Source organism: Nothobranchius furzeri, chromosome 5 (genome assembly GCF_043380555.1).
Source record: "Nothobranchius furzeri strain GRZ-AD chromosome 5, NfurGRZ-RIMD1, whole genome shotgun sequence".
Classification (NCBI taxonomy): Eukaryota; Metazoa; Chordata; class Actinopteri; order Cyprinodontiformes; family Nothobranchiidae; genus Nothobranchius; species Nothobranchius furzeri.
Window position 1 is genome coordinate 79,233,729 of NC_091745.1, and position 13,872 is coordinate 79,247,600.

The window sequence follows — 13,872 nt, forward strand, 5'->3', positions numbered from 1 at the left end:
TAACATGTGTCTCACTCTCAGGTTTAAGAGGCCATCCCACCGTGCGGTTTCAGCGCAGAGCTCTGACTCTTCCCTCTAACACGTCCTACGCCAACTTGACTGCTCTGCTCACCATGGCGAGCTCCCCCTCTCACATCCAGCACTTCCCTCATCTGCAGATTCTTGGCAGCAACGGCACAGGTGAGTGTTGTTATGACAGAGAAAAAGAGAAGATTAGAAATGGCTTCCTAAGGAACTAGCTGCATGGTATATTTATCTGTGCAGTACTATTCCAGCGTACTTTGTCTCTTGTAGTACCTTCTTCTTCACCACAGGCATGTTTATGGTTTGGGAATCTCAACCTCCGCCTCCTGGTTTTTTTCACCGTGTCCCTCTTCCCGTGTTTCCCTTGTTTTCTTTCCTGCCGTGACGCCTCTCTTTTATCTAAGCGGTTTTATGTTTCCACCCCACAGTCTGCGTCTGTCTCTGCTCCCCATCCTGTACCTTACGTTGCTCCTGCTGACTTCCCTTTCTGCTGCATTTTTCTTTCTTACTCTCTCACAGGAGCAGAGAAAACGTTTGAGTTGGCTCCTGTAGCGGCCATCTCTGTTCACCTATTGGCCAGTGATGGAAGGGAGCTGCAGGTGAGCGAGCCAATCACCGTTTCCATTCCGCTGCCGGCTGACACCAATCTAAGGGAAAATGATCACATTCCTGCCTGGAGATTTGACCCACGTATAGGTATGTAAAACGACATTTCATCGTTTTGGCTTTAGTTGGATACAGGGTATCTGCGGGTCCTTAAAAAGTCTTAAATTTGCTTTTCCAAATTTAAGGCCTTAAAAATCCTTAAAAATGACAAATAATCCTTAAATACAGTTTCCAAAGGTCTTAAATTACCAAAGACCCAATAAACAAGATTCTTTTATTTCAATTTTCATGAATTTCTAGTTAGTGTTCAGCATTTTTTGTGTATGATATTGGCATAAGCGGAACCGTACTCATTCAGTTGGTTGTGAAAGGGGGCTTTTTTTAGATGAGCGCATTAGCTGGTTAAGCTAGTGGAAGATTGCGCCATGGGGACGTGCAACTTTTATGGTAACTGGATGGCTAATCCCACATTCGCAATAGCTGGAAATTATAGTTTAAATTTAATTTTAAAAAGTAGCTTAAATTTGGTCAAATTGGCCTTAAAAAAGGTCTTAAAAAGTCTTAAATTTGGCTCCCTTAAACCTGCAGATACCCTGTGGATAAAACACAGCAACTCTTTTGAAATCAGTTATTTTAGCAAGAAAATTATTATTTTTCAAACATACAAATGAGTTGCTAAGCAGACATAACATGAGGATTATTACAAACCATGTGTACACACTTACTGTGCAGACTGTATAACGGAGCGACTTATGAATAACCTCATTCATAAGTCGTACAATGAGCACAGTCCGGCGCCACATTAATCTGCAAATCAAAGCACTGCCACACATCACAAGCTTGGGCCGTGAACGCGTATGTCCCAGGGCTCTTGGTGGAAATGCAACTGAGCAAACAAAAGCACAAAGCTCGGCGGTTATGGCTCATGAAGCGGTGACGCTTCCAGCTTTACTGAGCACTCTGATTTATTTACAAAATCTGTGTTGTCAAACGCTGAGCGACACACCCAGTTCCTCATGTCGGGTCGCTCTGAAAACAATAAGTGGAATATCAGTGCAGGCATACAAATCTGCACTACTAACCTCCTTATTTCCCAACTTACTGCACGTCTAAGCCATGTTTCATTAAAGGAACATAAATCTCCTGACTAATTAAAAACTTTGTTGTCAAACATAAAGGCAGCAGATACAAAAGCTGTAAATCAACCCTGACACATAACAACCTGTAACAATGGTGACTAGTGCATCAGTTTTATCCGTTTGTCAGATATGATGCAACATTTGCTTTTGTTTGTTTGAGGTAAGATTTTTACTTTCTTTTTTTCTGCTTTTGTCAACGTTTCAAAAATAAAAACAATAAACAAAACAACAATTCATCCTGTGGATTTTTAGAATTAGTTGTGGTCATCCTAAGCTTGGTTGGTTTTGTGTCAGGAATTCACTGTTTTTCTGAAGCTACATACATGTTGTGACTGAAGAGCAGCGTTTAAATAAGAAAGTAAATCAGTTTCTAATCCTTACATTTTAAACTAGCGCTTTAACATTGATCTTGGTGATTGTTGAGTTGGAAACTTCACCAGTTTCCTATTTGACACCACTCTGCTCCCCTCTGCTGGCCAGATACAGCACTTAGTAGTTTTGTAGAGTGAGTAGGTGCCCTATAAGAGGCGCTCATTACCTGCTTTACGGCTGTTAGCTATTATGCTAGCAGTTAGCTATTTCAGTTTGCCGATCATCAATAAAAAGCACAAGAAGGAGAAGAAGTTTGCTGTTTCTGTTGGCATCATGGCAGAGCCTGGAAGTAAAAGTAAGAGAGTAATGTCTTTTGGAGGCAAAGCAAAGAGCTAAAACCAGAGTGAACATCAGTGCGGCCTATGCTAGTTTGAGGCAGCTATAGGAGGCTACAAAATTAAGGACTGATGATGACCTGGCTTTGTTGCTACTGGACCTGTGAGTAATAATATTTTTGTCCAGAAGTGTGGCCCGTTTAACTTCGCAGTTTATTGTAGTGTTAGTTGGCTCATGTTAGCGTTAGCTCGTTGTTAGCTAGTTGAAAGAAATCTGACATAAAACGGAAGGAAACTCCAGTATACTTTTAGCGATTTTATAGTCCAGGATCTTTTGTACATCCAGTTTAGGAAAAATGCATTACTGCTCTCAAAATAAACTATTCTGTGTTTACTTTATTATTTAGTTTAATAGCAAACTAATCCGGAGAGTGTATGAAAATCGTCTCCTTTGTGTGCAGGCAGACATTTAATAGCTTTACTTGGGAGACATATATGATTAGACTGACCCTTTATTTCAGTTATGAACCATTTAATGGCCTGAAAACAAATCAGAAGATTCCATAAATCCCACTTGCACACTCCTTATTCCCAGGTAGGAAAAGAAAGGAAGTCACCTTTAAGGTTCTCATTTAACAACATCCAAGGCTTATTAGAGAGGCTTTGATTAAAGCTGAGGGAACAAAAACACTGTGAGTATTTCCACAACAGAAGCCCAGACCCTTCTCCAGGCTACATCTCCTGTTCCTTAGCAACCAGCCTAATATGAAACACAACAGGAAATCTTTGTTTTGGGTCTGAATTTCATATTTAAAGAGCAACACACACCCAAATCAACTTTTTTTTCTGATAAACTACATAAACGAGTGTCTAATTGTCCTGTAGACACATGTAGTCAATAATTTGGCACTTTAGTGCATTTTCAATTCAATTCAAAAATAATTTATTAATCCCAGAGGGAAATTGATTGCTGTAGTAGCTCAGAATAATAATAATAATAATAATAATAAAACCTTCCTTCCTAAGTGACTGAAACATGATTTTCTCACTGTAAAGTTTTCACTATATTCTTACATACTGCACCTTTAACATATTTGCATCAGTAATTTCAAATAGTTGAACTGGACAACAGTAAGACTTGCTTTGTATTATGTGTGGGTGTGGGAGGGGCTAAAATATCCTCTCTGAGGTGTCTGTGTGCGTTCACATTCATCCATTTGAATCTTGTGTGTGTGTGTGTGTGTGTGTGTGTGTGTGTGTGTGTGTGTGTGTGTGTCTGTCAGCGGCTCCGCCCTCTCAGTCTGCTAGGCAACAGCATTTGTTGCATTTTTCAAACAGGAAGTGGGAGTTGAGTAATACTCTGGTAGGGGGTGACTTGCTCTTTAAAGAAGGACTGCACACCATCATAAAATTCAGTTCAATTCAAAAATACTTTATTAATCCCAGAGGGAAATTGATTAAACGTATCTCCACCCCTAGTCAAGATTTGAAAAATGCAATGAAAGTGGGCGTTGGCAGGAGGCACAGAGTGGCATGGCCAAGTGTGGGGGATTTCCATCCTGGGAGGGGGGGAGGGGAGTGGGAGGAGACCGTACCGATGAGTGAAATTGTTCCAGCCCCAGCCAATCACAAGTTAAACATGCAGTAGCTGATGTTCTGCCACAGGGGGGCAGCACTAAGACGTTTTTAGACCAGGATTCTAGATTTAAGTTTACACAGACATGTCAAAAAATGCACAGAAACAGAAAGATTGCATTTGTAAAGACCCAATTATACAGTTTATAAGCAAAAACGTGTTATTTTGGGGTTTTGTTTGGCTTAAACTGAAAAAAGCAGGCCCAAAGAAAGAAGTTTAAATCCATTTGTGCTTTCAGGGACAACCTTCTAAAAACGGGTTGTTTTGTTTGAGCGTCCACAGCGTTTAGTCGCACACAAAGAAACCTGTTTGTCTTGTATAACTGACAACTTGCTCTATTGTTGGACGTCAAACAAGCATGAAGAAAAATGATGTCATATGCAGACTGACGGAGTTCACCTGCCAAGTGTGTGCACCACACACAAACAGCCTTAGGCTTGTGGGGAGCGGGACGTAAATACGTGCAGCTCCCTCAGCTGAGCCAGCGACTAACTATAGATGGCCTGTGTTTACTTTGCATGAATAAGTGAAGCAGAGAAGTAAAACAAGAGCTTTGTTTACATGCTGAGTGTTTGCAGAGCCTTGCTAGCGGCTGCTTTTTCAGCGCTGTGTTGTATGGAAGCGTGAGAACCGAGTCATTAAATGTCACTATTAAACGGCTCAGCCGCTCACTGAGAGCAGTCCGCTGTGGAAAACGTTCCGGACAGGATCACGGCGAATCCGGGCCGGGCCGAGCCGAACACAGGCTTTAATGTTTGCCTCTGAGAAGGAGCTGCTGAGTCACACGGTGCCTCGCTCTCTTTTCCTTATCGGTTTTATTTTTGTTTCCTCCACTTGTGATGGGATTTCCCTCTCACTGTCTCGTACGTTTTCCTTTAAATACCTTCCACATCCCTTTCCTTTATTCCTGTCAGTGCAGATTCCTCCACCCGTTTGTGTAAACATAGGAACAAAGTGGCTCTTGGCTCCTGACTGGGATGACCCCCCTCACACAGAAGGTCAGGAGTGTAAAAAACACCCGTGAATATTTCCTGTCTGCGAGCCAATCAGTGACTTTGCCTCTGTTGTACTTTTCTGTACATTGTGATTTTTCCATCCTATGAGCTGCTGCTGATATTTCTACGCTGCCTCCTTGTGGGGGGTTTAAGTATTGCATTACACTTTTAAAGTGTTTTCTTTGTTTTTTAGATGATGAAACAAAAATAGAAAAGTATGTTTGCTAAAAAATACCTTTGTGGCATTATTGGATAAATACATATAAAATCTATTTGCATTATACATGAGGTTGGATAAAGCAATTTTCAGGGTATCAGGGGCTTAAAAAGTCTTAAATTTGCTTTTCTAAATTTAAGGCCTTAAAAATCCTTAAAAATTACGAATAATCCTTAAATACAGTTTCCAAAGGTCTTAAATTACCAAAGACCCAATGAACAAGAATTTCTAGTTAGTCTTCAGTATTTTTTGTGTACGATGTTGGCGTAAGTGGAACCATACACATTCAGTTGGTTGTGAAAGGGGGCTGTTTTTAGATGAGCACATTAGCTGGTTAAGCTAGTGGGAGCTTGCGCCATGGGGAAGTGCAAGTTTAATGGTAACTGGATGGCTAATCCCACGTTCGCGACGTGGTTAGCACCGGTTCCAGGCAATAGCTGGAAATTAAAGCTTAAATTTGCTCTAAGTGACCTTAAACAAGGTCTTAAAAAGTCTTAAATTTGGCTCCCTTAATCCTTCAGATACCCTGAATTTAACTAATTCGCTGCCAGCCGGTTCCTGATCGGTAAAGCCCTTCGCTGCCAGCGTTTCTCACTGTTTTTACTGTTTTTTTAAGAGTCACAGAATGTTGCGCGCTAGGATGATGACCGGTTCTGGCCTCCCTGCACTAGCTTCCGGTTTGCTATCGTTCACACTTCAGACTCCTCGTCTTTGTTTTTAATTTCTTCCAGGGTGGTGGTCCCCCCCATCTGGCCACGCTCCTGGACAGACATTCCCCATCACGCGCTCTGCACTCCTCTGACCAAGGCCTGCTCGTTGTCCCTCGTTCTAGGTGTCGTACTCGTGGGGACCGGGCTTTCTCAGTCCTAGCACCGTCACTCTGGAACCAGTTGCCACCCTCAGTTAGGCTGTCCCCATCTCTGCCAGTCTTCAAGAGTCGCCTAAAAACCCACCTCCTCCGCTTGGCGTTTCCTGAACATGTTTGAATTTGGCCCTCTTTTATGTTGATTTTATCTCACAGTTTTCATTGGTTCACTCAATCCCTTGTTTTACACATTTGTCTTCTACTAGAATGTTTCACCTTTTTTTGTAATTTGTAATCTGTAATTTGAATTGCTTTTATTTTCTGATTTATTCACTTTCTTTAACTTTGTACTGTACCATGTTCAGCGCCTTGGGCTTCCTGACAGGGTTGTGGAAGGCGCTTTATAAATAAAGCTTTGATTTGATTTGATGCCAAAACAACCAAAACAAAGCGGAGACTCACCTCTTACATCAGGAAGAATCCGCGCGTTTCGAGCGTTATCCGTTCTTTCATAATCCGTTGTTGAATTGTGATCGGCAGACGCTTTTCCGGTTCGCGCCTCACTTTTTTTACAGCAGCGGCGCAAAACGATCTCCTAACACGTGGATGTTCTGCTTCCTGATCACGTGACGTGTGACGTACGCGGATGAAGATCGGCTTTTAAAATGACGACTTTAGTCGTCGATGGCAGTGAATGAGTTAAAGGCCAAGTTCACAGAGAAACCGTTTTTACTTGTTTTTGAAATGTGTGTTAGCCGACGATGGAAAACAGACGGTGAAACTCTAGGATTAGAAAAGCCCGACAGATCTACGTCTCACTGTCGCTAACATTCATGGACTCACTCATCTTTAATCACGACGGGGAAGGCTGTTTTTGGTTTAGCGTCCAGGAAACGGCAGAGAACGTATATGCTAGTAGAAGGTAGCTGTTAGCATTAGCAACAGCACCACACAGCAGAACTCCTCCAGGCTTGTGTTATTTATGGAGATAAAACATCAGCGTTGCAGAGCAACCAGTCTGTGGTAGAGTCGTGTTGCTGTTAGCCAATCAGAGGAGAGATGTAGAAATATCAGGAACTAAGACTCCAGATCCTGCCGTCTGAAGCTCAACTCTGATCCGGCTCTCTTCTAGTTCCTGAAACAGGGGCACCAGAGCATTTTTCCCCACGGAGGTCAACTCACAAGGAAAAAACTAGTGAACTTGGTCTCTAAAGTTTTATTATGTACTGTTAACGCTTTTATTAAAGCAAACCGCATTCTCTTCAGTTTTGCTTTTTGTGAATTTGGGGTTTTTCCTTTAGAAAGCTCTGCTCCTCGCAGCAGAGACCACTAGCACTCCTGGTTGGGGGGGTCAGCTGGGGGGCTGCTGCCGGTCACACACTTTCCACTTTGTCTTTAATTCCCTCGGACGTTGCTTTTGTCACACGGCAAACTAACTGTAATTAAATTGAATTTGTCGTTGTGTGTTCGTGTAGGTGCCTGGATAAAGAGCAGCTGGGGTCACGTAAAGGAGGAGGGTGCCCAGCTCACGCTGACCTACATCGCTCCCCAGCTGGGGTACTGGGTAGCCGCCATGTCACCGCTGCATTCAGGTGAGAAGCTGCTGGTAATGAATACACTTTACTGCCTTTTGCTGTGAATATTGACAAGAAACTGCTGCACAAAAGTTCATCTTAAACGTAAAGAAATCAGTCCGCTCCTCATTTGTCCTTCCTACAGGTCCGCTGGTTGCGAGGGACATCAGCACCTACCACACGGTGTTCCTGTTGGCCATACTGGGAGGAATGGCTCTCATTCTGCTCTGCCTGCTCTGCCTCCTGCTGTACCACTGCCGGTGTGTGAATCTCTCTCTGCAGCACTATTTCCCATCTGTACACCTGCAGGCTCCTGATTTGCCTCTAAAATGAGCAGCCACACACTTGCATGATCTTCTTTTGCGTGTTAAAATGTTAATTTGCTCTTTTAGGCCTCTTTAGTTTTGCTCCTGCTGTGGCGTTGAGTTTAGAAATGTCCCGTGTGTAATTTCAGCATAACCTCTGTAATGATTTAAACTTAAAGAGCAAGTCACCCCCTACCAGAGTATTACTCCACTCCCACTTCCTGTTTGAAAAATGCAACAAATGCTGTCTCCTAGCCGACCGAGGGGGTGGAGCCGCTAACAAACACACACACAGGCTCACAACGACATTGTGACATCATATGGTACCAGCTAACGCTCTAGGGTACCTCTTAGCCAATAGCGATGGCAGATTTAAATTCAAATGCAGTGCAGAGTTTTTACCTGACAACGGCACAACACTGACAGTTTTAGGCAGAACATTAAAAGTTTAACTAAAATGCACTAAAGTGCAAAATTATTGACGACACGTGTCTGCAGCACGATTAGACACACATTTATATAGTTTATCAGGAAAAAACTGTTGATTTGGGGGCGACTTGCTCTTTAAACTCAATGTGTTGTCCGTCACTCGCTAGAGTCCAACTCTGTCTGTCTGTAGAGTAGAATTAGAACTAAGCTACTAACCATCCGTGCTCGGGTAAGTTAAACAGAGATAATCCATGATACTAGAACATGTATGCTGTCAATCATCATCTCCTCCGTCTCTAATGAGCAGACGTCGCTGTTTGAAACCACGAGGGTCTCATCGCAAACTCGCTTTGTCGTCTGGTCTGGACAGCAGTAAGAAGGATCAAGCCACCTCTATGTCCCACGTGAACCTCATCAGCAACGAGGTCTGTCCTACGTCCAGCTCGGCTAATAGATGATGCCGTGGGTTCTGCTTTGTTTATTAGCAGATGATGTTCATTTATCGCTGCTGTAGCGCAGCTGAGCTTCCTGTTAGTGACCTCTGTGCATCTTTAAATCAACAGCTGCAGCTACCTCCATGCTGCTCTTTAAAGTACACACTGACGACGCTTAGCAGCCGGTGTGAGTGAACAAGAGAAACTAAGCAGGCATGACACAACGAGGCAGCTCTGTGTGAACATTGTGTTGCTCGAGTTGCATTCTGACTGTTAAATTTAAATGTAAGTGTGTGTCTCGGTTCGTGTCGGAGAGATTTACTTTTCGAGGTTTTTAATCCTGATTCTGTTGTTGCCTTTAGGTGCAGCTGGAACTTGTTTCCACGGCAACTGAGCCTGACATGACCACTCCAATGCTGAAGCCTTCTTCGTACGAGCTCCAGGACAGTCAGCGTCAGAGTCTTCTCCATCACGCCAAACAGAGTCGTTCGTCGCTCGGCAACAACAGCCAGCACGGCTCGTCTTTTGGCAATCTGACTCCTCGCAGCAGAGACTATCGGCAGTCCTCGGAGACTTTCCAGCTGAAGGCGGCCTTTCCCTCCGGGACAGAAAGAGGCTACCGCCAGTCGTACACCTCGGTCTGCTCGTCCAGCAACCCCGTTTCAGAAGTTCTGTCATCATCCAATCACGGGCAGGCGTCTGTGACGCAGCTGAGCAGCGTTGGCGTTATCGATTGCATCTCTCCGTGCTCTCCTCCTCGCACCCCCAGCAGGGGTGAGGGAGGGGAGTGCAGGGCTCCTGACCACCTTTTATCCCGCTCCGTAGATCACCTGGAGCGCCCGAACCCCCAGCTGCTCTCTCGACCCGGTCAGCTGCTCTGTTGCGGCTCTGTGGACCTGCTAAGTGGAGGTGAAGGGTACTCGAGAGTGCGCCCCACACTGGTGATCCCGGCACATTACATGAGGCTTCCAGGCGAGCACCCACTGTCCGGTCAGGCCCTACTGCTGCAGGCGGACCAGCAGAGTGACTTGGAGACCATCCAGGCTGAGCTCAATGCCTCACATTCCCAGCAGCCCCTGGGACAACCGTCCCCTGACTGCTCCCCGGGTCCCAACAAGCAGGGCGATGGAGAACATCTCAAACTGTCTGAGTCCCTTTCTATTCCCGCTGCTCTGGGGGAAACCGCCCTGGTTGAAATCAACAAAGAGGACACCTTGTTGGCTGAGAAGACTTTAATGGAGCTGAGAGGAGGGAAACCTCTTCCTCACCCACGAGCTTGGTTTGTCTCACTGGATGGACGCTCTAATGCTCACATTCGCCACTCATACATCGACCTCCAGCGGGCCGGGTGCCACAACAGCACGCAGAGCTCAGAAGGTCAGCACGAAAACGGCGGGAGGCACAGCAACGGCAACGATGCCAGTCTGGACTCTGGTGTGGACCTGAACGAACCGAGGGCGGGACGCAGGGGTAGAGATGTGGAGCGGGAGGAGAGAGAGGGCGAGAAAGACCGAAAGGCTGCGACACCGGCCACGGCCTACACCCAGCTGGTTTATGTAGACGACCGAGAAGGAGGGACCAACGAGGAGGTGAACTTCAGCCCCCAGGACAGCAAAACAGGACCCGCCCTGCCAAAGAAGGCAGAGGGCAGCAGACCAGATCAGAGACGGGGGGGTGTGGAGGCGAAAACAGCTGAGGGAGTACAAACGCAGGAAGAACCGCCCTCACTCTCCCCCACGTCCCCCGCTTCGCCCTCTCCCCTCCCCACGCCGGAGGGGGTGACTTTCAGGACTGACCATGCGCTGTTGTCAGTCTCCCCAGATGATGATGCAGCACACGAGGAGGGAGAGGAGGAGAAGAAAAGCCCCTGGCAGAGAAGAGAGGAGCGCCCCCTGCTGGCCTTCAACCTCAAATGAGTCACAAACTATTCTTGGGTACGTTTTTTTTTTCATGTTCATACTGATCCTCTAGAAAGTGGAAAGTAGATGAAAATCACGTGGAGATTGCATTAGTAGCCGTGGACAGGAGGACACGTATGAGCCGTCCCCGGCGTAGACAACAAGGTAAACCTATCCGTTACTCCTCCACCACCTGGACAAGAACATGAAGGACACATCTGTTCAACTCGAGCCCTTTCCTCTAAACTGGGCACTGAGAACATGTTTCAGTACTGGGATCTGCTCCTGTCTCGTGCTGTCGTCGTGACGCCATGTGATCCATCAGGACCGCATCAGAAGGGAGACGAACACACTTTGGAGGAGAGAGATTTTCTGCACAACAAACATATAACTTTTATAAACATAAACAGCCTTTTTGGTGTAACTGAACTGTGGGTGAAGCTGAGAAGTCCTGACTGCAGCAGCCTCGTTCTTGAGCCACGTTGGCCTGAGACCACTGATGACATCCGGGACGAGGGTAAAACCCAGTGTAGCCGTGCTGGCCGAGAGAAATGCATAACAGGACTACTTAACAGTTTGTTTTTCAGTCTGTGTTCCAGGATTTAACCTGAGCCCACAGCAGTAAGCCTTGAATCAAACACTCGGATCCTCTGGTGGTCCGTCTCGTCCAGCCAGTCAGCTGGTGCGTTCGTTCTGTGGGCGTTCACATGAACTCCGCCAACGTCTGGGGGCTGATGAAAGAAAACCACTAACTGCGTTTTGGTGTAATCTGTTCTCGTGAAACGCCGTTTTTTGGTGAAAAAGGATGAATCACCACTACAAAACCCGTGCTTATCGTGAGGTGTGGTTTAATGAAGGGTTTTTTATCAACGCTGAACCACTGACTTGCAGATCTTTGCTCCTAAAGCTATGCATTATTTTTATATGACAGCTTCAGATGCCTTGTTTTATTTTAATCACTATCATTTTAAATGCCAATATGAAGTTATTTTCCTGAAAATGAGCGACTTTTTATTTCTTTTAATATGTCAAGCGCTTGTCTTAGCCAGCGTTTGAATGGAGCTACATCATCTGTCTAACATTTTACCAAGAAAACAACCTGCTTGCTGCTTTTTCAGCCGACCTTTCACTTCCCCCTTTCCCTCCATACAATCCAAGTGCCTTTGAATAATCTGTAATTTGTAGAACGTTATTTATTCCTCGCCTTTTTTGCCTTCTGCTGTCCTCTCCTACCTCAGCCTTTACCTTCGTGTTTTGACCTGTGAGGGAAAGCGTGTAAACTTCCTCACTGCTCTGAAGGCGTCTACCAGCTGCTGCAATCTTCAGATCTTCTCCATCGGTTTTTATCGTAGAAAGCAGTTCAGGGTCTGCTGATGTTTTCAGGAAAGAAGAAGCTAAGTGTGATTGTATGTGAAGCTACTCTGCAGTTTTATTACAAAGCTTGTTTTCGTTGTTTTGTGTTTGTGGAGGATGGAGATTCGTCTTGAATGTGTTTCTAGTGGTTGTGTCTGTCTCAGGTGCTGCTGAGCGACTGAGAAACAATCAGCAGACATCCCATTAAGATTAATCTAGAAATCATAATCCTGAGTATGCATATTTCTTTGCTTATCTCCGCCCGATCCGAAGAACATGCGAGTGGGGGTTACAGATGTTTTTTTTCTCTTTCTGTCTTTTGCCTGGGCAGACTAGCATCACAGCAGTCTGAGTGTACATGTGTTATTATGAATGTTATTATCCTTTAAAGCCTGCTATCTGAATAAACACCCAAACTGGAAATATTTCTGTGTGTGCGTGAGTGTTTAAACTACACAAGTTGATGTGAAGGTCTTTAGCATCACACTTTAATGTAAGTTTAGTTTGCATTTAAAGAGCAAGCCACTCCAAATCAACATTTTTTGCTGCTAAACTATATGAATGAGTGTCTAATCATGCTGTAAACATGTGTAGACAATAATTTTGCACTTAGGTGCATCTTAGTTAAAATTTTAAATTTGTGCCCATCACTGTCAGTGTTCTGCCGTCGTCAGGTAAAAACTCTGCACTGCATTTAAATTTAATCTGCCATCGTTATTGGCCAAGAGGTACTCTATGATGTTAGCTGGTACATTATGATGTCACAATGTCGTTGTGTGTGTTTATTTGTTAGCAGTTTTGCCCTCTCGGTCTGCCAGGCAACAGTATTTGTTGCATTTTTCAAACAGGAAGTGGGAGTGGAGTAATACTGTGGTAGGGGGTGACTTGCTCTTTAAAGAGCAATTTACTCCAATCTCAATTTGTTTGAAAAATGCAACAAATGCTGTTGCCTGGCGGACCGAGAGGGTCACAAACAGGCTCACAACAGCATTGTGACATCATAATGTACCAGCTATCGTCATTGTGTACCTCTTAGCCAATATGTCAGGCCCCATGAGATGTGTAAGCTGCAGCTGTTCCACACCTGCTTAGACTCTATCAGAACCTGGATGGTGGGAGCTTTCTTCAGCTGAATGAAGATAAGACTGAGATCCTCATCTGTGCCCCAGACAAGCTGGTTCCCAAAGTCAGAGACTCTCTTGGTCAGCTTGCTTCTCACACCAAACCTTCCGTCAGGAATCTTGGTGTGACCTTTGACCCAGCTCTCACCCTGGATTCTCATGTCAGTTCTCTTGTTGGCTTTTCCTTCTTCCATCTCAGGAACGTTGCTAAGCTGAGTCCCATTCTGTCCCGCTCTGAACTTGAGACAGTTCTCCACACCTTCATCTCCTCACGCTTAGACTACTGTAACTCTCTTTTCACGTGTCTGAGCAGAACCTCCCTGAACCGTCTACAGGTGGTTCAGAACGCCTGTGCTCGGCTTCTGACCAAGTCCTCCAACACACCCACATCACCCCGCTTCTCCTCCAGCTTCACTGGCTGCCAGTCAACTTCAGGGTTCATTTCAAGATCCTGGTTCTGGTCTATAGGGCCTTACATGGACAAGCACCATCTTACATTGGTGATCTTCTTAGTCCCTACACCCCCAGCAGGTCCCTGAGGTCCAGTGATCAAAGCCTACTGGTTGTGCAGCACCAGGCTAAAGGTCAAAGGTGACAGATCATCTGCTGCTGTGGCCCCCAGACTCTGGACCTCTCTCCCCCTGAGCCTGAGATCAGTGGACTCAGTGGTCTCCTTTAAAAGGCAGCTG

The 13,872-nt window shown here is 45.2% G+C and overlaps 1 protein-coding gene across 1 annotated transcript in view; it reads left to right on the forward strand.

Annotated features, from left to right (window-relative positions):
- The window catches only part of fam171a1 (family with sequence similarity 171 member A1), a 34,101-nt gene extending 21,614 nt beyond the window's left edge, over positions 1-12,487 (forward strand). Inside the window, exons 4-9 of the mRNA XM_015950491.3 lie at positions 22-180; positions 544-720; positions 7,545-7,661; positions 7,789-7,903; positions 8,685-8,802; positions 9,174-12,487. Of these exons, the coding sequence (XP_015805977.3) occupies positions 22-180; positions 544-720; positions 7,545-7,661; positions 7,789-7,903; positions 8,685-8,802; positions 9,174-10,727 (2,240 nt within the window). The 3' untranslated portion in view covers positions 10,728-12,487. The remainder of the gene's footprint in view (positions 1-21; positions 181-543; positions 721-7,544; positions 7,662-7,788; positions 7,904-8,684; positions 8,803-9,173) is intronic.
- The last annotated feature ends 1,385 nt before the right edge of the window (positions 12,488-13,872 follow it).